Raw genomic sequence first — 26,899 nt, 5'->3', positions numbered from 1 at the left:
TAAAAATTGTTTTGTAGATTATCATTCCACAGAGAAGTTTATATGTGATTAACTTCAGATGTCAGAACTGATTTGAGTCTCTGCGTTACCTATACATTTTTTCGAAGGACACATGGTTTTCAAGCATAAAAACCAGGGAGTTTTTCCTTTTTACTAAGGAGTGATTCAGGAATCTTAGCATCATTGTACATTTTCAATTTCCTACTTGCTCAGGTACTTCTAATATTGTACATGCATTAATTTGGTAGAACATTTCTGAAACATTTGAATTTTCAAATTTTTGTCATTTGTCCCAGGGGAAAAAGACATTTGAGAATGTTGTATTTTTGGGCTCAGTGGTTAAGAGCACTGGCTGCTCTTCCAGAGGTCATGAGTTCAATTCCCAGAAACCACATGGTGGCTCACAACCATCTGTACTTGGATCCTATGTCCTCTTCGGTTGTGTTAGCAACAGTGTGCTCATATCCATAAATAAATAAATAAATACATCTTTAAAAAAAAAAGAATGAGATGTGAATGCTTGGAACCAACCATCAGACTGAGCTCAGGGACCTCCGTTGGAAGGACGGGGGGAGCAGAGCAGGATTGCAAGCCCAAGGAAGAACAACATTGGCTGACTGGACCACTCAGTGTTCCCTAGGACTAGACCACCAACCAAGGAGTGTATAGCAAGGGATCCATGTCTCCAGAGGATGGCCTTGTCTAACATCAATGGGAGGTGAGGCCATTGGTCCTGTAGAGGTTTGATACCCCCGCTGTAGCAGTGGGGGTGGGGGTGGGGAGGGAGGGTGGATGGGTAGATAGATGAGCAACATTATAGAGGCAAAAGGGAGGGAGGAGAGGGCAGATGTGGGATGGGGGTTTGCAGAGGAGTAATTGGGAAGTGGGATACAATTTGAGATGTAAATGAATGGAATGATTAATAAAAAGGAAAAGAAAAAAGAATGTTGTGTTTTTAAAATGACAACTTCAAAGCAAATTGACAATTATGTTTTCTTCAAATACACAGCTTGAATTATCATTTCTCACCATGCGCATTTTGAAGATTAATAAGGGTCAGGTTTTGTAAAATGTCAAAATTGGGAAACTCCCTACCCTCGATTGCAAGCATGACCATCACAATTCATTGCCTCCACAGTTATCTATGAATTGGCATTGGTTTCTGAGTATTCTTATTCTTTTTATTTCAATTGTAACTAATTAATATTAGTTACGTTCTGGAGAACACCAGAATTTAGGGCATTTTGCCTTAAACTTAAATTGGGGGGGGGTGATTTCCCCTAATTTACATAAAATATGAATTTATGAGAAGGCATGCCTTTTACATTAAAAAATGAAAAAAAATTATGTACAGCTAGTTTGAAAAGACTAATTATGAGATCCATTTAACTGAAAGCAGTTAAGATAATTACAGAATAGGAAAAGTTAACAGCACACTCTCTTCAAGTAAAGTTAGCTGCAAGGAATCTGTTCTTAAAGTTAAATGTTGATGGCAAGTTTTGACTTTAAACAGACACACTAGCTTCTGTTGCGATTGTTGGTAATAAAGAATGAAGGTACTTTAAATATTCTTCTTAAAAACTGCATTTATTTAAATTTATGTGTATATGTGCTCTGCCTGCATATATGTATGTGTGTAGCAGGAGGTATTAGAAAAGACGTCCAACAGGTTTCCTGCTCGATCATCAAGTTCCCACACTAAGCCCATGTTGTCTCCGCAAGCTCTCCAGCGGGCCAGAGCTCCTGAGCTGGTTACTCTGGCTACTCTCTCTAGCTTGTCCCCCCCTCCCCCCCCCCCCTAGAAACCAGTGGCTGTTCTTCCAGCTCTTGTTTGCTTGTCCCTGGAGCTCCTTGTTCCTTTATCGCCATAATCCCCTGGTTGTCAGTGGTCCCACTTTCCAGTAACCCAGTAAAACAAAACTCTAATGCTTGTAGTTAACCAATGGATTTCTATCTATCTATCTATCTATCTATCTATCTATCTATCTATCTATCTATCTATCTATCAGCTATCTATATCAATAAAATCTCAATACACAAGATGCCACACAATTTAGAAGGTCATCTTAATTACCCTAACTTTTACATTTCATATCCACCTATTTACTTAAAACCATCCGGGGCCAGGTCAGCTTCCTTGCTGTCCTCAGTATTTCTCTCAGAGTCTCACTCTTTGGCACCCTTAGCTCCACCTCACTTTTCCCTGCCCAATCACAGGCCTCCTGCTGTAAATAGATTGGACAGTGAAATTTCTGCCACATATGTGCACTGAGTACCTGATGATTAGGGACGCCAGAAACGGTGTATGATCTCTTGAACTTTGAACTATGAATAGTTGTAACCCTTCATTTGTCCACTGGGAACTGAATTCCAGTCCCCTGTAATAGCTGTAAGTGTTCTAAATCGCTAAGTCATCTCTACAGCCATCTACTTTTAAATACTCTGAATATGTCTATACTGGCCCTGGGAACATCCTCCCAAGTGGAAGAGAACCCTTTGTTTGTTCTTGAGATCTGGAAAGGTTCACTGTTGCCGTGTGAACTTTCCGTTGACTTCATGAAATGTGATGTCCATCACCTCTGGCATGCCAGTTTGGGTAGATAATTTCTTCCTTATAACACTGCGTTTTATGATGGATTGTTCTGGAAAGAGGTAAAGCTCTTGTTACACTAGGTCTCTTGTTTCATATCACAGGCATTCACACTTTGGTACTAAAAGAACAACAAATCTGAACAGATGAAGCCATTCCCAGGTAGACTGCTAGGAAAGACAGTCTCTGCAGTTAAAGATTCTTCAACAATCTGTCAGAAACGGCCAGTGCTGCGTAGAGCTGTTGTTTTCTATATCTCATTTTGGGTTGATGTACACGCACCTTTATATCCTTCAGTTCAATATAGCATTTAGCCTTTCATGTTCTCAGTTTAAGCTACAGGGAATTCAAAGATATTTCAAAGTGTAATTATACCAATCTGCATATAAAAGGCTATATGTCCTACAGAGGTTTTTATAGAAAACCAAACGCGTTCAAAGAAGAAAATGAGAAGTAATTCCCACAACTGAAAGTCACCAGAGTTAATGCATATTTCATTGGATGAGAACATTTTATTTTTTAGGCCAATATATTAATCCAGAAAATGGAGGGGAGTGTGTGTGTGTGTGTGTGTGTGTGTGTGTGTGTGTGAAGTGATGAGTGAAATAGCAGTGACAGTTGAAGAGCAAAGCAAAGAAACAGCAGGTGCACATTATATACGTTGTTTTAAAAAATAGCCACATCACACGAAAGAAGTCAATGCTCATATTACCGGTAGCAGACAATGAGTTTCTCAGTTATCTATTGTATTAGCTATCTATTGTTGCTAAACAAGACTCCCAAGAAGAGAGCAGCATAATCCTTCCATGTTTATCTCACAGTTTGTTTGGTTTGGAATTAGTGCAGCTCAGTTCGTGCTGAAGTCTCTCAGATTTGCAGTCACACGCTTGTTGGTTGGGGCGCAGTCTCTTCTGAAAGCTCAAGTTGAGAATCGGCTTCCGAGCTCAGTCATGTGGTTGTTTGCTTGCCTCCATCTTTCGTCAAATGAGCCTCTCCACGCAGCTGCATCCACAGCATTTCTGCAAACAGCACAGAAACAAGGAAAGAGTATACAAGGGGCTTCTCAGAAAGGAAACTTTAGATGCTGGTCTACCCTGACTTTACAGGAATGTCCCCTGCAACCTCCCTCCCACTGGGACTTCTCAGACGTGGTTTGTTATATTCCACCTCCATTCAAGAGAAAGCTTTGAATGACAGAGGCTGTCTCCCTTCAAATGTATATTCATGCAAAGTCATTTTTAGCCTTTTCAAAAATGCAAATGACCTTTTAAGATAGGAGTCCTCTGAAGATTTTTAAACTGGAGAAACAGATAATTTTTAAACAAATTCTTCAGCTATATTTTCCAAACATATTACTTTTCAAATTAAAGTTTTTGAATTCAGAAAGATTTTTACACTTAAAAGTGAAAAGGCGATATGATTTTTTTTTTAAATTATCCTTTGAAGGAAGAATTAGCATTTAAGAAACCTCACAAATATAATTGTGTGATTCTAAACCTCACAAAGTACTTAGCAGAAAACTTGAGCAGCATATGGTTATCCTAGTCCCAAACAGTAAACTGTGTCTGCATGTGCCAATTCTTAATTACCAGCTCATTAACACGCAGGTGTCAATTGCTGGTGGCAAAGGCAATACCCACATGGCCTAGTTTCTGTCATGCACAGTGTAATTAAATTGACCTCCAGTGCTGAAGCTCTCTAGTTTCCTGTTACTATTTAGACACTAATTCGTGCCCTAATCAAATTAGAACAAAATGGCAAATAAACCAATGTAATAACAGAAAATTATGCTATTTTATGCTATTTTTTTAAAGACTGAATCTTCATATGGAAATATAACCTTAAAAAGAATTCTCTAAATAATCACTGGTGCTAGATATCACAAACAACAATGTACATCGCATATATTGGATGTCCACGAGCCCAATCTACATCTAATAAGGTTAAAGTTTTTGAGAAAAAAAAACAGGAAAAAAATAAATTATTCTAAAAGTGACATTTAAGTAAATGGATGGTATCTGGTGTGATTTAGTGGTCGATATATTATGAAAAAAGAATACTTTGTTTACTTTTACATTTCTGATATTAATTCAAAATATGATTCTATTCCAAATGAATCATAAAGTCATAGCAATAATCAAATTATATTAATAGGAGCTATACATGTATGACATTAAAGCTCTGTAGTCATCTTAAAGCTATGATTATATCCTGATGCTCTTCCATGAATATCACACAGGTTTGCTCACTACATAGAAACTTCATTTTCGAGCTTCTCATTAAAGAAACAGAAGAGGACAATTTTTGCACTAATCTTTCTTCCTTGTAAAGGTTTTTAGTGGAAAAAAGTCAACCCACTAGGAACAATAAAAGAGGTGTGAGAAAGAATTTCTTACATTTGGGGAATGTTTAAGCATCATTGGGTGTGCCTGACTTACTAATATTGACAACATTTAATTCTCAGTGACAACAAGAGTAGGAGGAAAATCTAAAATTAATGCCACAGAAAATTCCAAAGGCTCAAAAACCGATCCAGCAAATTAACTGAGGAATGAGAATGCAACCAAAACCACAAGCAGGATTTTAAAATGCCATCAAGAAGTCATTAGATGAACAGATGCTCCCATCTACCTACACAGGTAGGTGATCCAGTGTGCACTCTAGCTAAAACAGAGGTTTATTCTCTTGGAGGTTAACACAGACCATGTTTAGATTGGAAGATAGAAGGCAGAGTTTAATGTCTGATCATTGTACTAGAAAAACCTTGGACTTTAGTCTCCCAGATTTCATTTCCTGATTAACTTTAAGAGCCAAGTACCCAGGGTTATACCTGTAGGCAGAAGATCTGAAAAATATTTCTCTGGAATATCTAACTTACTTAAGAAAAATATACCTAAACACAGTAACATAGATTCTCTAATTAAATAATTTGTCTAAATGACTCTAAATGCCTATATACCCAATATCACTTTTAACCATCAGTTTATCATTCAAATTTTATTGTAATGATAGTCAAGTGATACATTTCTAACTTTCTGGTTGGAATTATATTTTAAATCTTATATGTACCAGGAAATTCTGTACCATTGTGTTGTCTTCATTTCTATAACATTTTTTACAATAATTCTAAGAAATAGAACTACTCATTGAGATGACTCTCATCCATACATTGAGTTCAAATATTATTTTAACAAGAATGATACATTGTATCCTTTCTTATTGAAATTGTGTCCAAAAATCTTATTTGAGCCAGAAAAATTTGTACCATTGTGTTACCTCCATCTATGTAACCTTTTTACATTAATTCCAAGAAACAGACACTATTGAGATGTCTCTCATCTCAGACATTCTTGTGAATGGGAAAAATATTAAATGTGAGAAAAAGGGTTGAAGCGAGTATCATAGGGAATATAAAAGAAATATTTCTTAGAATTATTATTATAAATGTAACAATAAATTTTTAAATACAATGGAAGGTTGGCTGACAAAGATCTTAGAAGACAGAAATCTTAAAAGATTAGAAGATAAACACTTAATAAACAGATCCAATGTTATCTTAGAAAGCAGACTTTGAAACTAGATTTTTTTAAAAACAAAACAAAAACAAAAAAACCCCAGCAATTAGTAGAAAAAGTACCTTAAATAATAAGGTATCTGTGATGAAGGAAAGTAAGCAAAAATGATTAAATAATTTTTGAAGAAAAAATTTAAAATCCTGAAAAAGTTCATTTGATGGTTCAAAGAATTTACCAAGTGCCTTTAGCACAAATTAAATTAGATATACCTCAAATAATATTATGAGCTTTTATAAATTGATAATAAAGAGACCATTCCATACATTTACAAAGATGTTAAAGGACCTTCAGAAGCCATGATTTATCAAAATCTTATATCTTGGAAAACAACATGTTGATTCTTCTCAAACAATCTAAGAATGGAGAATGAATCGTGACAGGTAGAGCTAGTTCTCAGAAAGCTGGATGACTGCTTTTTCAGGCCAGCTTAGTGGCTCTGTCTTTATGCTATCTAACTCAAATGGTTCTTCTGAATTCCAAAAGTTTTATCCTAGTGACCATTAACTGTCAATACAGCTAAGAGTTACATGAGAAGAGAATCTCAGTTGAGGTATTGCCCATCTCAGACTCGACCATGGGTGTGTCTGTGAGGACTGTCTTGATAATGATATAAAATGGCAAAGCCCATTGTTGGAGGCACCAATCCTAAGGATGCATTTCTGGGTTAAGCTAGCCAAGATGCGTGTATAAGCCAGCAAGCAGCATTCCTCCATGCTTTTGCCTTCTACTTCTGCTTTGAGTTCTTGACCTAACTTCTCTCAGTGATATACTGTGAGCTGGAAGCACCACAGAAATCAAACTAGGACAGGAAGCAGAAGTTCAAACCCAAAGCCACTCATAGTCTAGCTTTACATGTCTATAAATGCCAATCCCATGTGTGGACAGACCATTTTCAAGTAATGTTACAGACAAGATGGACTGTTAACAACTGTTTGCCACCTTTAGTTAATTAAATTTTCCTAAAATGTGATTGAGTCTGTGTGAGAGGGGATGAACATGTGCACATCCTGGTGACCTCACTTTGGGCATTACACATACCTATCATTCACTTCTGACTGACCTACATCCCCAGTCCATTCAGCCATGTTTTCAAATAAAGTTGTCTTCCTTTTCTCAGTCTCATGTACCTCACATTATTTGTCCTGTTAAGCAGCAGGAAGCTATATTTGATTCCTGTAACAAACATCTGGGCTTGGATATGATTACAGTAAAAAGCTTGGTATTGGTTCGGCCACAATTCAATAATACAAGATGATTGATATCTCTACCCGTGCCATAGGGAAAACTTTTCAAGCACTGTATGTATTGAGGTATTATTGAGAGTGACAATGGCATTTGTTTTATTTTTCAAAATAGTCAATGTTAAATTGTGTTTGGGCCTAACTGGTGTGGGTAGGTCTATGTGCGCATGTGTGAATGTAGGCACTGGAAGTCAACAAGGATTATCTTCTATCCTCTCCAACTTATTTTTTGAGACATCTCTGACTGAAACTATTACTTCTATATTTAATTAAACTTGCTGGCCAGTAAGCCCTAAGGATTGCTCTATAATTTCTTCCACAGAATTGAGATTAGAGATGTGCACCCTGTCTACTGTCTTAGTGCTGGGAATGTATCACAGGTACTTACAGACTGAGCCATCTCCTTTGACTCAACAATGTTGAGCTCTTGAAAAGAGCACAAATAAAATTTCATGTCCCTCTAGATTCTAGACAGTCAGTTTAAATGGGATTAAATTATGATTTTCTCAGTGTATGTCCACTCAAGCTTCAGAGTGAAAGGCAAATACTGTTAGAGTTATAGTTATATAAATCCCCATTCCCTGTGGTTTCTACTGGCTAATCTAATGACACACATGTCTTTCAGTTTTCTTTGTTGTCGCTGCCAGAGAACATCTATCAAATGCATGGTTTTTTGAGACCGGGTGTCAACCTGGTCTTCCTCTTGGTCATGTGCCTACCTTTCATCCTAGTACAGCATTGTTGTTTTCTAGAAATCTCAGCTTATCTTCAAATTATAAATTCATGTCAACATTTTAAAGATCTTACTGTGTTATTAGAATCAAGAGCGTCTCAAACTGGCATGTTCAAGGGGACTGTCAACAGTACTGTGCCATTATTTAAGTATTCTTCATGGTTAGAACCTAGCCAAATAAGTTGTTTTTGTTTTTGTTGTTGTTGTTGTTGTTGGTGGTGGTGGTGGTGGTTTGTTTGTTTTCTTCATTTCCATCAGAGAGGACTGGGCAAAACTGTTTCTTCGTGCTCACAAATAGGATTAACAACAATGTCTTGCTAATCTGATTTTCTGTTCTTTGATGCAACCTCAGTGATGCTCAGTGTGCTGTTTTGTGTCTGCTCATGTGTGGAAATTTTCTGTCTTTCTCATCTGTCTATCCAACATTAGGTAAATGTGTTATCTGGTCATATAATCTGAGGGTGAAACTTCCTCAGTAACTGTGTGAATAGTTGGCAATTTCGAGAATTTTTTCTACATCTTCTTATTTTTCTTTGTGTATTTATCAATTGAGCTTTGTTAAGCTCTCTTACATAGAGGTTATTGTCAGTATTAAAACTTTCAATCTTAGAGAGTAGTTCACTGAGACACAACATATTTACAAGAAAGTAAAATAGCAGGATGGGCTAAGACAGTGGTTTGAAACTTGTGAGTTGCAACCCCCACAGGAGTGCACACTAGATTTTTACTTTGCAATTCATAAGGGTAGCAAAAGTGCAACTATGAAGGAGCAATGAAGTAATTTTATGAGTGGGGATCACCACACCAAGAAGAATTAAATTAAAGGGTCAAAGCATTAGGAAAGTTGAAAACTGCTAGTAAGAAAAGGTAAAAAAAAAAAAAAAAAAAAAAAAAAAAAAAAAAAAAAAAAACCTCTATCTTTCAAGAAAGCCTCTTAAACTCAAGTAGTAAGCAACTCAAAATAACTTCAGGGATTTTCCCTAAACCCAAAGGGTTCCTCTTTCCCTAAGAGTACATAAGTAGCAGGCCCTGCTGAGTGTCATTCTCAGGTAAACAAGCAGAGACCCATTCAGTCCAGATCCAGAGAAAACTAGAAGAAACAGAGACCAATGGAACTTCATATTGCTTTTAAGAACAGTCGAGTCTATAGATAAGGACACTTTTCAACATTATTTTTAGTAGTCTTCAGGGTGTACAGTGCACTTCAGGTTTTCAATTTTCATGAACTCTCACCCATTCTAAGATGGGCCTTAGTATCATGTAGCTGTTTTGGGGCCATTTCTGCTCCTGCAAGTAACTCCTCACCCATAGTCCTGTAAATGACCCAATATAAAACTCATTCTTTTTTTTTTAAATTTACATTTCAGATGCCATCCCCTTTCCCCATTTCCCCTCCCTAGAAAACCCCTATACCATGCCCCCTTTTCCTTTTTGCTTTTATACATTTTTTAAAAATGTTAATCAAAGGCTTTATGAGTTTGGTAATGTTCAATCAGAAGTGTAACCCAATACCCAACCTAGATATATAAACTACCTTTGACTGGTGGAGACACATGAACATCTGCCTCCATGCCCCCACTCTCTTTCTTTCTCTCATCACCTATCTTCACCCTTCCTGTTAAATAAAATAAAACTTTTCTCTCAAAATGCAATTAGAGCATAATTATTCCTAATTGTACCAGTGAGGTACAAGATAGACCTAATACTCAGTCCATCATTTTGTTGACTAACCAGAACCTCTGTCATCTCTCCTAACTAAAACACTTAGTTTTGAACCTGGCTTTTTTCTTGGCTTTAGAATGAATGTCAGCTGAAAACCATCCACTCAGATCTTTTCTCTCAAAGTAAATAGCCAGGATTGGCTATGAGACTATAGGTCTTCAACTCATGAAAAAATGTTAACTGAACCGAAAATTTAAATAACTACCAAATACTATAAAAAAAGAAAGAAAGAAAGAAAGAAAGAAAGAAAGAAAGGAAAAAAGAAAGAAAGAAAGAAAGAAAGAAAGGAAAAAAGAAAGAAAGAAAGAAAAGACTGTAGGCTAACTGCTTTCATTTACTTCCAGGTAAAACTATAAAATTATGTTGAATTGTTCATATATTTTTTCTTTCTGATATTTTTTAGTAGCCAGCACAGTAAAGTTTATATGAAAAAGAGAAAACTGGAAATCAGTTTTACAAACAAGATTATATTCCTATAGACACGTTTTCTTTTCTTTCATAGTGTGTTCATTAAAGGAAGCCCAATTTACATAGGAAAAGCAAAATCTTATCTTTTATTCTATCCTGCCCATTATCAGGCCTGACCATCTACCATTAAGATACTGGGATCTACTGGTCTTCTTATATGTCTATACAGGCTGTCCTTTTTCTCTATTTTCATTAGTTTGGTATAAAAAAAAAAGTTTGTTACATTGTTACTTTAGCTACAAGGTCACAGTAACCTTATTATTGACCAATGTTTTTCTCTTACAAAAAAACTGAGTCATGATTAGTTATCTTCTGTGTTTCTTTCTATTATTATTACTACATGTGATAATGAGACCTAATCTTTTCTAGGGGAAAGTTTCTGGAACTTGATTCTTTGAGATAAGAAAGTGGATCATTGGTTACATTGCATGCTACACAGGCATAAGGACCTGAGTTCGAATCCCCAGCTCAGATGATAAATCCAACACAACACATCAGCTCTTAAATGCAGCATTAGAAGGAGGAGCCAAAAGGAGACACATAGATCCTTGAAGGTCATTGGCCTGCCAGCATACCAGATGGGGTGCTTGACATTCAATTAGGTGTCTTGTTTGAGGAAAATATCCTAGGTTGACGTCTAGTCTCTATACATGTTCTAACACATAAATGTATATAGCATGAGAGCAAAAATGTATACTACACACAAATGCATGAAAATTGTTTCATCCAATAGCAGATTATATATTTTATTCAATCTCTGTGCTGACAGATAAAATTTAGAAATCTCCTAATGTCCCTGGTTGACACCACTACATTATTTATATCTGGAAAAACACTTCCATCTTAGAAGCAAACTTGAGTGTACAACACAGTTTTTGTCATAACCAATTGACTAGATCAAGTAGTACAGAGTGTTTCATGTAGCTACATAGTTTGCTCTTCCTGTCATTTGGTTATCTTTGTGTTAAAATTATAAGTACGTGGTAATTTAGCATCAGTGTGGCATCTTTGAAGTGAGTGATGTTTGTAACCTTTTTCACTGAGATGCTGGGAATTTGGCGACAAGTGTCCCTCATGCTAGATAAGTGTTTTACAACTGCTCTACACTTCCAACCCTGTATACACACTTGTGTGATTTACATACCATATCTTTAAATGTGATTTTGTTAGATTTGAACTAAAATCACTTAATTGATATCTATTTTTATTAACTTTACGCTTTCAATTTCTCTCTCTCTCTCTTTCTCTCTTTCTCTCTCTGATACACAGACACACACAAACACAAGCACTCCTTTCTGATTCAAAGATACTTGGTATGTTGTAATGTCTGTTATCTTCCTATAGTCCTTTTAAATACTTTTATAAATAATAGTACTATTCAAATATCAAAAGAAATCATCAATCTTGGAGTTATTTCATGGTGTCAAAAACCCTAAGCCAGCTTAATGATAATGAAAAACTATTGAATACCTTTGTAATTTGAGATTATAAAGACTAACTCTGTGCTTGCTAAAAATCCTCCTACATCACCAGTTACCCACTTTTTTAAGAAAAATAAAATGATGTAGAATTTTAAATTTAGCTATTTAATACATTATTAATTGTATTTTTAAAATATAAAGATAGAAATCTTTCACTGGGCTAGAAAGATGGTTCAACGGCTAAGAATTTGTGCTATTTAAATTTGGTTACCAACATCCACATAAAAAAGAAAAGCACCACTTCCTTTAACTTCAGTTTCATGCAATCCAAAGCCCTCTTCTGGTCTTCTCAGGAAGCAGAAAATACATGGCATACTTTCACACAAATCACACATGCATATGTATAAATAAAATAAAAATTAATCTTCTTTTTTTTAAAAGAGAGAGAAATAAATTTAATGTATTTTCGAATAAAGCTTACTTTCTGGCTTCTGTTTTACCCCACATGAATGCCTCTGTCTGTCTTTGTCCTGTCTCTCATGGTACATAGAAAAGTTACTTACAAAACGGGAAGGGAAAGAAAGGAATAAGGATTCTCATTCACATAACATGACTGCTATGTAAATACAGGGTCCTTTGTGTCCAGAGACTGGGTAAAGAATTTTAGAATAATTATCCAAGGAAAATAAAGGGACAAAATATCACATAGTAATCATCATCCACACAATGGCCTCACTTAAATTTCCACATGAATTAATAAGTCTGTTTAAAATGGAAATGTTCCTTTGGAAGCATCAATTTGATTACTGATTAGTATGGATCACATTCGTTTAATTGGGAAATATAAAGGAATTTACTAAATTCAAAAGAATAAGAGAATTCTAGAAATGTTTTAAACATCAAAGGGCAACACCAAGGAAGTACACTCTTACAAGGCAGAGGCCTCCAATTAGAACCATTGAACAGTCCAATTGCATTGAGCACATACTGAAGGCTGCCTCAAGTAATTTTCAAAGTGAATAGAAGACATGTAAAAATGATAATTAAGTGCAAGAAAGATCCCATTAAATGTACAGTACTCCCAACAAATGTTCAGAAAGGCCATTGGCATCAAAGGTGTAGCTATGCTACATTCAAATTTCTGCATTTTTCAATCATAGAAATGAATTATTCTGTTAGAATTGCTGAGGAAGCTGTAGGAAGATCAGCCAGATCTGGTAGTGATGAGTTTATTTTCTGCTCTGCATTCTGCAAGCAAATGGAGACACAGAGCTGATGAATGGATACTGAAAGAAACGTAGACTCACCTTCAGGTTTTGAAATGATCCTTGCTTAACTACAACCCTTCAGTAGACTGGGATGTTTTCCATTTGTAGATTGTGCTCTACAGTGTTTAAAATCAATGATGGTGATAAAGTGATTTAAATGATAATAATAAAACTGATGATAATAATAACAACTGACCTATAGTTTACCATTGTGCTATGAATTTCCTATAAAGGAGCTCACAACTCTCAGAAAAAAAGTATCCATACTATAAACAGTATGTATCCATACTATAAACAGTATGTATCCATACTTCACAGGGATCAGAGCTACTATCAGAGTGAAGCGACTTTTGAAAATATCTTTCTTCACTTTCTGCTGCATGAAATAGTTTAAATTTGAAGTAGATGTCATATGGTTCAATGTATTGCAAACATTTGGGGAAATGATTCATCGTAAAAGTGGTATTTCAGAGTGTACCCCTTTTCACACATACATCTGAAAATTTTCAAAACGAACTATTGTCTACTATATGAATGATGTTCTTTGATAATGTTCCAGTTTCATTTTCTTACTGTAATTTAATTTGCTTTATATATTTTCAGGCTAATACTTATTCTAAGTCAGCAGACACCAATTATTTCAATCACTTAATTTTCATCGTTCCATCATTATATATTTTCTTTTAATTTTTGTTATCATCTGTGAAGGCCAAAAACTAGGTGTGTACATAAAAAAATTTACCTCCATAATGTATCTTATTTAATGTAAAAACTGTTGCTATGGTCATCAGAGAGAATGACAACAGAAGTAAGAAGAAACCTAGACAATCCATAATTATTACTGACAACATTTTATGGACAATTATCATTCTAATTCATCTTTTCTATAGAAAAGAAGTTCAAAGAAAAATAAAACCTAGACCTTAACTTGCTGTCTGATAAGATGAAACTTTTACGTTGAGTGTGTGCAGGTTGAACTAATGATAAGTAGTTATACTAATCACATAGGAGAAGAAGAAGTACATTGTTTCTATCTTTGGCTCCTTGATAGCTAAGTTTCTATAGAGCTAATTTAGATGATTTTGACATTATATAAGATGCACCTCTCCAGTTTCTTCTCCAAAAATGACACAGATATGTTTTTTCTTGCGTTTCCATGAACTTTGATTATGAAAGTGACGATTTTCTCTTATTTTAGATCAAGTGTTTACCTTATTGCTTGAAGGCACTCGCATTTTATGCACAATTTATATGTTAACATTTGTAAATCCTTGATATTACTTTAAAAGATTTAAGTTAAAATAATCCAGCACTAACTAGAAAAATGTTGACTTGAAAGATTTGTTGGGGTAATCCTGAGATTCACATGGAATTGAATGCCTACACTCAATCTGTAAACATGACACAATTCTTCAAAGTCTACCATATGCTATTTCAAGTGATACACAATTTTAAGCAGATGTCCCTTCAACCTCTGATATTAACACTAAATTTACTGAAATTACTAAGTCAGCATCAGTCATTTTTATACATAGGGTCACATTTTGCCACTGATGGTTTTATTCAAAGCTCCCATGACGTCAGTGGAAGATCCATGCATGGAAAGATGGTGTGATATGTATCCTAGTTTTATTTATTTTGTATGTATACAGCAGTATAAAATAATATATTACATTTACACACATTTTACTTATGTATGGTTATAGCATTCACAGTAACAACACTGCAATTAAGACTGAAACTCGTGTGTTATAATACCCTGTTTTCACTCACAGATAATTGTACCAGACATGTCCACAGAACTGAAACTCCCTGCTCACATTCAGCTCAAGGACATACAGATGTTTGGGAAGTGAGAGTTATATCTTCCAGATTTTTTTAAGTTGCATGTGAAAATGTAATATTTTCTGCATCCAGAATGCAGTATTTCCACACTTCGCAAAAAACATCTGGGGAGAAAAACTTCAAACTAAGCATCTGACGAGTTTTCAAGAAATGATTTTTTTTCTAATTTTACAAATACTTAAAAAATAACAGTGATTAGAAACACATGCATGCACACTAAAAGTATTAGAATCAAAGTCATATTATTGCCTGCTATACTCTGGCGGCACACAGCTACCAGCATTCCGACAGAATGCTAAGATCTAAAATCTAAGCCAAGTGTTTGCAGAAAATATTCTCTACTGAACAGTTTCACAGATTACTGCATAAGGGTTTTGTCCAACTTCTCAGGGGGATATTTCTTGAAGTACTAACAATATACAAAATAACTTTACTACTTTAGGATGTAAAAAATACTGAATTTAGCAATTTTCTGGTATTCCTTGTTTAAAAAGGAACATAAAAAGGATGTTAATGCAAAGCCTTTACCACTACAAAATTAGACTTGAGGAAGGATTAAGAACACATAAAAAAATTCTAGTATGAGAAAATATATGATTCCAGCAAAATCACTGAGTATAGCAATATTAAAAGTTTTGTAGTTCTGTGGGTATTTATGCAACAAATTGTTATGAAGGGGAAAAATTAAACACAATGACAAAAATAATGTCATTATTGTTCAATTCCATAAATACCTTATTTATCTTGGCAAACACTCATCACACTCAGGTTGATCAACCGAACTCCATACACAACTTTGCAAGATTCTACAGTAATACCAATGCCTACTTCTGACAGCCTATATGTCAAGAACTGCAGGGAATATTTTTCTTCCATTTCATGGAAAAGCAAAAGGAATTCAACATTTCAAAGCATCTGAGGACAAATTATAGCACAAACTAGAAACAAAAGAGAATGAATAATGAAAATATTTATATCTTCTATATAACTTCTAAGTCACAAGGTTGGATAAAGGCATTGCATTTAATATTTTTCTGAAATTAAATATACATGTCTCCTAAAAAGTGTGACACATTTATATCATTGACTTTGTTATACCTTTGATTTCATGATGCAATATTTATATACTTGACTTAAGATGATTTTACAAAATTATGCTCACAGATTAAAATTATAACTTTACATGTGGATGAAATATTCCTAAAAATTGTCATTTGACATACCATTAAAAACGTACAACACTCTTTCCACAGGAAAATTTTTTGAGTTTTACTGCTCTAATACTAATGAGACTAAATAAGGAGTAAATTCCACTTTTTAAATTGGAAGTGTATTATGGATGAAACATTGTCTAATCCTATCATTTCCTTGACCATGTACACAATAATAGCAGACTGGATATTGAAGCGATCAGATTAAATGCGAAACTTACACTGCCTCTCCTTGATGTGCTTGATGAAGCTACCTGTAGTATCTCATTGCTGTCTTGTTTCCCTTCTCCTTTGTTATAGGCTTTGTCATTGAAACATAATATTTCAGTCAATTTACTGAAATCGTATCTCCAGTGTAACTTCTAATTTATCCTGCATGCAATAATTGATGAAAGATATTATCATTTAATATTGTGTGTTGTAATAATTTGGTTGTCAAATTATGTATGTTTTGGTAGAGTGATGACACAATTTAAAACTATAATACAAACTCTGCTAGAGAGTTGCTATTATGTATAAAAATTACTAGCATAAAACTATCGGTCAGAAAAGGATGTATAAGGTAGGTTGCGTATGACACAAAAGATTTTAAAAAAACATTTTAAATCAAATGAATTAGTACAACCATTGTATGTGAAGAAAGCATAAAAGATGAATGTGGATGTTAACCAAGTATTGTAAATTGAGCAAAAAAATGGTTTAAATTAATACTGAGTAATTGAACATAAAAACTATTTTCTTGATTTAAAAGCAATTAGAAAACAAACAAACAAATTTTTTCCCAGTTAAATTATATATAACATCTTCTTACTAAGATAATCTATTATGTAGAATGCCATACATTTGAGAAAAAGATTGCTATGGCACCCAGTGAGTGTATGTGCTTTGGAATCACACATGATCAACTGGTTTCTTTTTCAAATGGTCCCTTAGAGACAGGATGATGTTTACATTACGTTGCTATAAGCTAATTGGCATTATGATACATTATCATGTAATTCGATAGTATCAAAAGAATGACACTGAATACAAATCTAGACTAATATAGGAAGGGCTAATCACTGCGTGTATGTATTTTAATGATCAATCTTAATTAAAAGTTCATTTTAAATCATATGGAATTAGATGGAGCTCATTCGTTAAGTGTTACATGTTAGTCTATTCTTTATCATTCTGTAGCTTGAATTAATAGTGAGAATATAACCAGATGAAAATAAAGGTTATCATTTTGAAATGAGCCTATAATTTGGGCTTGGCAAATATCTTGTTATCATTCTGGATTCTTTTTTAGAGGGCAGTTAAATATTTTCCATGATTTGCTTGAATGAATCTCTTACACATTCTCTGATTCTTGCTTGTCCCTCCCCTGTTTCAACAAGCAACAGACAACAGCAGAAAAAAAATATGTGAACTAAAGGAAAATACATCTTTCTGAATTTAATAATTAACCTTGTTGACAAAATTAATTTTTCAAGGCTGACCAATGAAGAATATTCTTATCAATAAAACACTGACTACATTTAAGCTATAAAAATTTCACATATAATATTGTAACAGTAATGTATCATGTTTTTATCTCCAAATTTATTTAATGTTTTTTTAAATTTAGAGACTTTTTAAATATTTTTATTGTTAATACATACCAGCTCAGATAATTATTTTATATACCTCTATATATTCACATATAGAGTTATAGATTTTATTCATGTTTACTTAAGTCACAAAACTATGTAAAACTATGTAAAATAAAATGCTATGAATTATATGAGGAGAACGTCTTAAAATAGTAATCTTCAGTTACATATTTTACACCACAAAATGTACAGACACCCAGATTTTTTCCTAACAACAAATACAGGTGAATTTATAGTTTCTTTATAAAAGCTTTAAGTGATGCTAAATTCAGAAGCCGTGGAAATAGAATCGGAATCATGTAGACTGCTTGATGTTTTGAAACTACATCTTCTGTGCTCCGCCTGACAATATTAACAGCTACATCTTTGGCATTGAAAATTCACAATGAGTTCTTGACAAAATTTTGCAGCTTAGAACTTCACTTTCTTTTAAAGAAAGAAGAAGAAAGGATTGAGCAAGGTATGAAAATTAGGACAAACTATTGATAGTGTTTCTCAGTTAATCTTAGGGACCCTGAATTGCCTTCTGCTTTATTGTATGGTGAGGGCTGTATGAATCCATTTAAAAACCAACTAATTTGTATCACATCTTAGGAAAATTATATAATATAATATATATTTTATATTTATTTAGAAGCTTTGAAATAGTACAGTAAACACTTTGCAACACGGTGTATAAACTACAGAATGTCTTTGATATTTTGTGGGTCTTTAGAATACAACATTTTTTTTAATAGCCCACAGATGAAAAGAACATAGTCACATCTCTCTTGTAAAGTTGGGATAGTTTGGGGGAACACTTGGTCACACAAAAATAATATAAAACAGTCAAGTTTAAAACAGTGATATTGCATTTATAATGCACAAATTTCTTTTATCTTGATGACTGGCTTCTCATGGTGAATATAAACATCTAAAGGGCTCAGTGACATTTGGAGAGAGAAGGATAGATAGTGCTGTAAACAGGCACACACTGATCGGAGAGGCAACGCCTGTTGCCTATGGAGTTTCTACAGTCTGCACATTTCAACTCATTTCTCAGGCCTGCTGAGAGCAATTAGGTCCTACACGTGGCCACGATGACTCCGCTGGAAATCTAACACTCAGCTACACACAACTAACTGGATGGCCAAGATAATGAAGTTGAAAAGTTGATGCTTTTGTTGGTCGACTCTGTGCAAATCATACTGCTTCGGGTAAGCTGCAGAATTGACTAGCATATCCTTTTCCGCGCTGTGAAAAAGAAAGAAAAATACTCTAAGAAAAAGTGGTTGACGTTTGGAGTTTAGAACTGCACATTTCTGCACATGAAATCATACAACAGGAAAGTCAGGGAAACCCTGGGTTGGACCCACATTGTGTCATATAGCTGGCAGAAACATCCCAGTTTCTAGTAGTCACTGTGGTTCAGTTCTTCGGCATCCTGACATTTACTTTTTACATTTTAGAAGTTCATTTCGGAAGGGAACTACATATTTAACATAGCGATAACAAGTTATACAAAGGTTAATTTTTAAATTACCTATAGAACAACTACTGTTTCAAACTTTGTGAATATATAATCAAAGTTTAGAAAAAATAAATATATAAATGTTATACCATTAGAACGAGTCTTTATAAAAACTATAAATAATTTTATATCTAGGTTTATTTTAATAAATTTTAAAATTATGCTTGTTTTAACTTCAAACTAGGGAAATATTTATAGTATTCAAAAATTCAAAGATGATTCACATTCTGTAGTTTTAGTTTATCTCATTTTTAACATTATATAATAGTTGTACTGATACAATTATCTAAAATATTTTCATGGGATGTCATTTTAAGCAGCTTTGTCTGAAATAAAAATGAGTTTTTCTCAGAAGAATTCTAATACCAAAATGAGGGAAATATGTCATATTTCCAGTCCTATAAAATATGTGCATAAAAATAGTGACTAGATTTCATTATATAAATTATTTAGTAGTAGTGTTAAAGATATTTTTTATCTTTTATACATAGCTTTCATAATATTTTACCTTTAAAAAACAGGAGCAGGAATTATATCCCTTAACTCAGCCTGTAATCTGAAAATACTTAGATATAAATATGTACCAAATATTAAATAATTCAATTAAAATCAAATCAAGAATACATATATTTCATTAAAAACTAAGGATTTCAATAGGTGATATAATGGAATTACTTTAGTCTGGTGAGACTTCTTTTAAATAAAATTTAATATGTTGATGGGTTTATTGTTGATGTTTGATGCTGATATTTCTACTAATTTCATGTACATGGTTCTATCTTTTCAGCTCCTTTACCCTGATTCTTATACATATTCTTCCTCAAAAACTCAGTTTCTGATCAGTGAAGCAGTCTTAAACTTTTCAACAGTCTGCACACGTGCCCGCTGGAACTGTAAATATCAAACAGTCCTGTGAACAGAAATTAGATCCGATGTGAGGATATGTACATACTGCATAGTAACAATTATAGGAGTTGCCAAAAATGACTTAGTTTTTTAAAATAAAGTGCTTCCCTGCATCCTATGATACAGTGCAGTACATGTATCACTGGACCAGACAGTGGCTATTGTATGTAGTTAAAATGTCACAGATGTTTTTCTCCAAGCAAATAGAAACAGTTCTTTTAATAAATTTAAATCCCATTTTGTTATTCTTGATTTAAATTCCTGTTTTGTGGTCAGGTACATGGTAACTTAAGTGGTTACGATATGGTTTGTTAGTAAAACTCAGAAATGAAAAATGTTTAGCAGGTTAGTTTTGTACAGCCAGAGAAATTCAATTTACCAAATGAATTGAACAAATCACTACAGTGACCAGAATCACTGTGTGAACTGGATATAATAGTGTGTGATGCAGAGAGAATTATCAAGAATGCTGGCAAGATCATTTACTTTCCCACCTGTCCCATATTCTGCTTTAAAACTGTTACGTGGTTTTCAAAATAAGATGATTTCCACTGCAGTTGTCTATCTTCCTTCCTTTTTCCCTTCCTTCCTTCCTTCCTTCCTTCCTTCCTTCCTTCCTTCCTTTCTTTCTTCCTTCCTTCCTTCCTTCTCTCCTTCAAGAAATTTTAGTCCAGGAGTTTAAAGACAAAAGGAACTCAGTAACTTGATGGTACTATTATTCTCAACATAAAACCTAATTCATTGTGAAGAAAAGTACTTATTTCATTAGCACAGAAATGAGTTGATGGGAAAATGTTTTAACTAGTATAAAAATACCCTTTATTATTAGGTTAAAATACTACTGGTGAGAAAGTCACTAGAATAGGCAAATTATGTTCAAGCTACAAAATATATGTCCTGTTCATATTGTTCAGAGTTATGGGACTAGCATGCAAAATTTTAAAAACTACAAATAAAAAACTAAGCTCAATAGAAGTGTTTTAATGGCTTCTTTGAGTTGCATGAACCTCCCTTCAGCTTCAGCTGTTGTTTATATATTTCCTTTTTTTATTAATTTTAGCTCCTCTTGCCTACTCATTGATTGAAACATACAAATCTTCAAGGACCGATGAGAGTGGTGAGGACACGGAAGAAATTCTCTCAACTGTTCCTGAAGATGTCGCCACACCGCTTTATTTCCACACTTTCAAGAGGTGAGTTTAACTTTTTAAGAGGTGAGTCATAATTTAAGGGCAATATGTATTGATTAAGACAAGTGTTATACAAACAGTATTTTAAGAAAAGCAATAGCAATCCATAGTCAATGCTAATGACAGTGGCCCTACCAGTGTTGAAATTATTATAACTCTTTTGTGGGTATTATTCGGGGTGGGAAGAATTCAGCACACATGCTGACATTCTTAGCTCCCTGACGTCCTTCCGTGCATACACAGCATGATCAAAGCCTGCGTGGAGAACTTCTCTTCTAGGTTTTCATTTCTCAAATGTATTTTTAAACGCTGTACTTCAGTGTGTGCCTTGAATCAGTTGCCTGACATTGGATAAAAGCTCTCTTTTCCGTTGTGATCAAAAGAATTAAGGAACTGTTTGTGCTTCTTTTACACTCTGTTTTTTAAATGCATTTTTATTTTTCTTGGTGAGTCACAGAAACATTTCATTTTTCACACTCCTCCTGACATCTGAAGTAGAAATGAAAAAGTATTCTGAGAAGAAATATTCAAATACCTACAGTTAAAATTTATCAAGTTGCTTTTAATGAATTGTGCAACAGTCTATGTTTTTTTATGCTCTGTAGTCCTATTGCTTTTCATACTTTGCAAAGCAAAATTTTAAATTATGGGGAATATTAAAACATTTCGATTAATTAGCATGTTTATTAAACTGATTAAGTAATGGCTTAAGAAGAATGACTGTCTCATGCATGCTTTTATATAATAGTAAAATTACCATAACCGGCAGAGTAATTGTGCCGTACTGTTAGTTGTGTGACATAACTAAGTATGACATACATTAAAGTGATAATTGATAAGCCAACTAGTTACATTTCAACACTTGTATTACTAGAAACACAAAGGTGTCTTATTCATTATTACAGTATAAAACAAAGAACACTACAAAAATAAATTATACTTGTTAGGCAGCCTAATCTGTTTCTGCAGAGGGGAAAAAAAGCAACCTTCAAATATCACCAATGATTGAGACCCCACTGCAGTGAAAATTTTTTTAGGAGCTGAGATCAGTCACCTACTCAGAGCTCATTGAAATGTTTAATGAGCCTCACAGTCAGGACACTATCCATACTAAAGCAAATCTAGCCTGTGAGACTCTGAGCTCATTACCCCCTGTGGGAGTCTCATACACCTGCCCTCTGTTCTGTCTGTAAAAGCATATCATAAACTTAAAGGAAACTTACGTTTAAACTTACAGACAGTTTAAACGTAAGTTTCCATTAGAGATTCGCCCAGTTGAATAATCAGTTCCTTTAAACTCCTTGTCTTATTTTTTGAACTACTAATAAGGAATCTCTTTTATAATTTTTCTAAGGATTTTTTAACCTGTGTTTAACCCTTTGTTGGAAAATGAGGCTCAGCAGTGTTCAAATGCTAATGAAGGGTAACTTCTTCATTTCTCTGATAACTTCCCATCCTCACACATTCGTATTTTATATACTGTGCATTGCTCTCTATCACTGTATAGAAGAATACAAATTGATTTATAGTCATGCAGCTGTGTGTGTTGGGGGGGGGGATGAATGAGTGCGTGAGAAAACTGCATAAGCTTAAGTCTCTTGTTAAAAACAAAGCCTTTTCTGAATATAGTGTATTATTTATGTGACCAATAGTAACACTTTGATGCAATATAAAATCGAGTTTACATTTAAATTGTTGCAATGTCAACTTGATCATTTTTTCAAGGTATGCCTTATCCTTTTATCAGGTCTCGTGACCTTTATTATACCCTGAAAGCAATAAATGATCATGTAGTAGATGGGAAACAAGAATGTGTTTGAAGACAGCATTGCTATCAAATATATTACTCTACTCTAGACTATTAATGTAAGAATAATGTACATCTTTAGGTGACTATTTTTATTTGTATCATGCTCAGCGCATTCTTTCCATTTAATACTTATTAAACCAAAATATAAATCCATGGAGATTTTAAGAGATAAGAAAACTGTAAAATACAGTTTCATGAAGCAGAAGTATACAATAATGAAAGCATATAAAGGATCATTTCTAAGAAGAGAAAAATCATAGTAGTTTCTCTTTCTTTTTTGAATTCTGCCTAGAATCAGCCATTACTACCAAGGTGCTCCCAGGTCTGCCATCATAAGTACCATATACAATTTAAACAGAGGGATTAAAGGGGAACATGGGCCCAATTTTCTCACATAGCAAAATGTGATCAGTGAAGGAATTTATTTTATAATCAATAGGATAGCTTCAAATTCAAGTAAAACTACAGCCTATAAGAACTACTAAATTTATTGCCTGGAAACTTTACAACTCATTTTGCTTAGTGTGTATTTTATATGCTATCACTATGAAAAGATTACACCTTTAAGAACAGAGTTGTTTCATTATTCATCAGTATAGTATCATCACCAATCATTACAGTCACATGGTTTTACATGAAGCACTGAGAACCCCGCCATAGGACAGATCCCTTTATCCCAGAGATCTCCCACAGATGAAATACCCACGAGTAGGAAATACCAAGTATATACTTATTTCACGTATAAATACCATCTGTGTGACTTACTGTACCTATGTCATCTACCTCTAATATTAACACACTCATATTAGTTGACAATGTGTTATGACAAAAACTAGTGATACTGCCTCGCCATCTTTTAATGATACCTTCAATTTTATTTGAACAAGGTTTCTAACAACACACAACAGTCATTTATTAGCATCCCATCTAGAAATACTATGAAAATATGTTTTATGAAATAAAGTATTACGTTAAAATAAAATATTTATAAAAAGAATAAAACAACCCGGTATGTATGAAAAATAAGCATTTCAAGCTAGATTTTGCAAAAGGGAAATTGGAGTAGGGCTCTTCTCTGCACTTGGTGGATACTGTAGTAGGATTTCTGAGAAAATAAGCAAAGCCAAAAAATTGTTCCATTAGTTTTTTTTAAGTTAAATTTAGAGATTGACTCATTCTGGCCATAGCTCAGTATATATTTTACAAGATAGAGATGTATATTTCTCTTAGTGACAACAACATGGGTTTTCTAACATACTATAATATGCTCAAATGTGAAATGTTTTGTTCAGAGCTACTTAAAAACATCATTTACACTTAAACATAAACCATTGCAACTTCTGAAGACAATTTACCTAGTACACCTTCCTTCAACAACCTCTAGATATTAGTTCATTTGGCTTGCCAAATGCTTGTAATTTAACACAGCTAGATTTTTAAAAAGAATATACTCATGTTTCTTCAAAAATAAATGGTTGTTAAAATGAGCATGATAATACTTACTGCCAGTTAACACTTATATTTCAAGTGGTTTTTTCAAAGTATCCGAAAATTAGTTATCTCTTTGTAAGGCTTAAATTAGCATCCTTATTCACAGCAGGAAGCATGAACAGTTTCAGAGTTTGGTTATCACTGTTTTCAAGGATACTACAGATACAGAGAGCTTTATGTGTCAAACATTATTTTTACATGCCATTCCTTTACACTTTCCGAGATCCATATGATTGCTTGTTTCTATGAAAACCAAGCATAAATTTAGTAACATAAGATACAAAATAAATGAGTATTTAACCTTTTTAAAGTGGGTGACATAATTTACTCATGTGTCTGCTCTATTACCAATGAATTCCTTTCTCAAGCAAGGCTAAATCTTGACAATTGAAGTACTATCTGGGAATGTCAAGCCATGAAAATAATTGGATTAGTAAATACAAAACTAAATACAGTATAACCAATCGTGATTCTAAAAAGCCTCTCAACACACATGACTTAGTATCTGTGTGCTTATTAATGATACTTGATGTACTTGATTGCTTTGGTCCTTCTAATGTTGTTTGATTAGGTCTCTATTTAGCATGGAGCAAGCTAATAGCATGTGGGCAGGCTCAGAGCAGAACTGAGAATATAGAGACCCTGGAAATGGAGCACAGAAGAATTCAATAGTAACATTGCTACACAAAGCAGGTTAGAAACCCCAACACTTCGGGATTTAATATTCCTCAACGACATTGGCAGATAAAATAGAGAATTTCCAGTAAGAGTTACATCTCCAATTAGATAAAAAAATCATTTGTTAATATATCTCTATCTCTATTTCTATCTCTATCTCTATCTATCTATCTATCTATCTATCTATCTATCTATCTATCTATCTATCTATCTTGTACAATATTTAGTTGTGATATATTTATCTGTGTTAATCAGTCAGGCAATCTTTACTTCAAAGCATTTGCTTGATTATGGCCTAGATGTCATTAGTAACCATAAAAGCTAGAAACATACTTTGTAATGCTGGTTTATTTGAGAAGCTTTCTACATATCTATACAAATTAATATTGAAGAACTATGTACCAAAAATAGATAAGACACAAAATTCAATTATTCAGAATTTAAATTCATATTCAATGACTGATAATTATCACTAATAAATATATATAGATACAGTCACAAATTATTTTTGTATTAATTATGTTTAAACTTTCACCTCAGCTTTTGAGTGATATATGGTCTTAAGAGACATAGCACAGTTAGCAAATGCAAATGTTCTCTTCTTTGCATAAGAAACAAGGCTTTCCCTTACCCTTTCTGAAATGTAAGTCAAAATATAAACAGTAGTTACAGTTATATCATATAGTCACCGAGTCCTACACCCTCAGATCCCTTCAATTCAATCTTGCATCACATAATAAGAGATTAGAAAACTGATATGCTAGGAATCAAACAGCTTTAAAAGGCTTAAAACCCTAATTGCTGAAGTAATGTCCTAGCATGCTTATTAAAAACTAAAGTTACTTTATTTATAATCTAATTTGATACCAAGTTTAGACCCTAAGTCTTCATTTTTCTTCTGTGGCATTAAAATGTATATTCAATTCAGGATTATTTTAGTTATTGCATATATCAAATTTAAAAGAAATTAAAAAGTTGTACTATGCACCTAGAATCAATGAAAGACAAAACAAATTCAAGAAAACATTCAGAATTTCAATGATTAACCATTCTTGGTATCAGAAATGTATTCCCTCTAAACTTACAGATACTGTATATTCTCAAATAAAATACCTTTATTTTATCAAAATTAGCAAGTGTAAAAATCAACAATATTCCATAAAATTGGCTAGTTGCTAATTACTGAATAATATTAGAAACAGACTAATATCCATTCATTGCTATTTTGCATAAAGAAACAAAAATATAAAAAATAAACAAAAAAACCTGTTGTTAAGCATTCCTCACTGAAGGTGAGAGAGATGGATGAGTCTGCAAAAATGGTTGAGACACTAGCATTTAAATACCAATTTGATTCCCAAATCAGAATGCAGTATTACACATCTGTAACACTGTGAGCAGAGATAGGCAGATCTGAAACTCATTGCTTACCAGCCTAGCCTAACAGATGAACTCCAGGTTCCTTGAGAGACTTTTCTCTCAATAATAATAATAATAATAATAATAATAATAATAATAATAATAATGCAGTGCAGAAAAATAGAGGAAGTCACCTGGTCTTAGCATCATTTGTACCCATATAACCTCACATCTACAGGAGCACATG

General features: G+C 33.7%; 1 protein-coding gene across 2 annotated transcripts in view; it reads right to left on the bottom strand.

Annotated features, from left to right (window-relative positions):
* Nucleotides 1-1,839: 1,839 nt before the first annotated feature.
* The window catches only part of Pcdh10 (protocadherin 10), a 58,087-nt gene continuing 33,027 nt past the window's right edge, over nt 1,840-26,899 (bottom strand). The window contains exon 5 of one of the 2 annotated variants that reach the window (XM_034500406.2): nt 1,840-3,609. In XM_034500406.2, the coding sequence (XP_034356297.1) occupies nt 3,539-3,609 (71 nt within the window). In that variant the 3' untranslated portion in view covers nt 1,840-3,538. Of the gene's footprint in view, nt 3,610-14,102; nt 18,942-26,899 lie in introns of those variants that run through there. The other variant, XM_034500408.2, reaches the window with a different exon arrangement.

This window comes from Arvicanthis niloticus, chromosome 4 (genome assembly GCF_011762505.2).
Source record: "Arvicanthis niloticus isolate mArvNil1 chromosome 4, mArvNil1.pat.X, whole genome shotgun sequence".
Lineage (NCBI taxonomy): Eukaryota > Metazoa > Chordata > Mammalia > Rodentia > Muridae > Arvicanthis > Arvicanthis niloticus.
The sequence above is the reverse complement of the archived record's forward strand: the minus strand, read 5'-3'. Positions and strand labels throughout refer to the sequence as shown.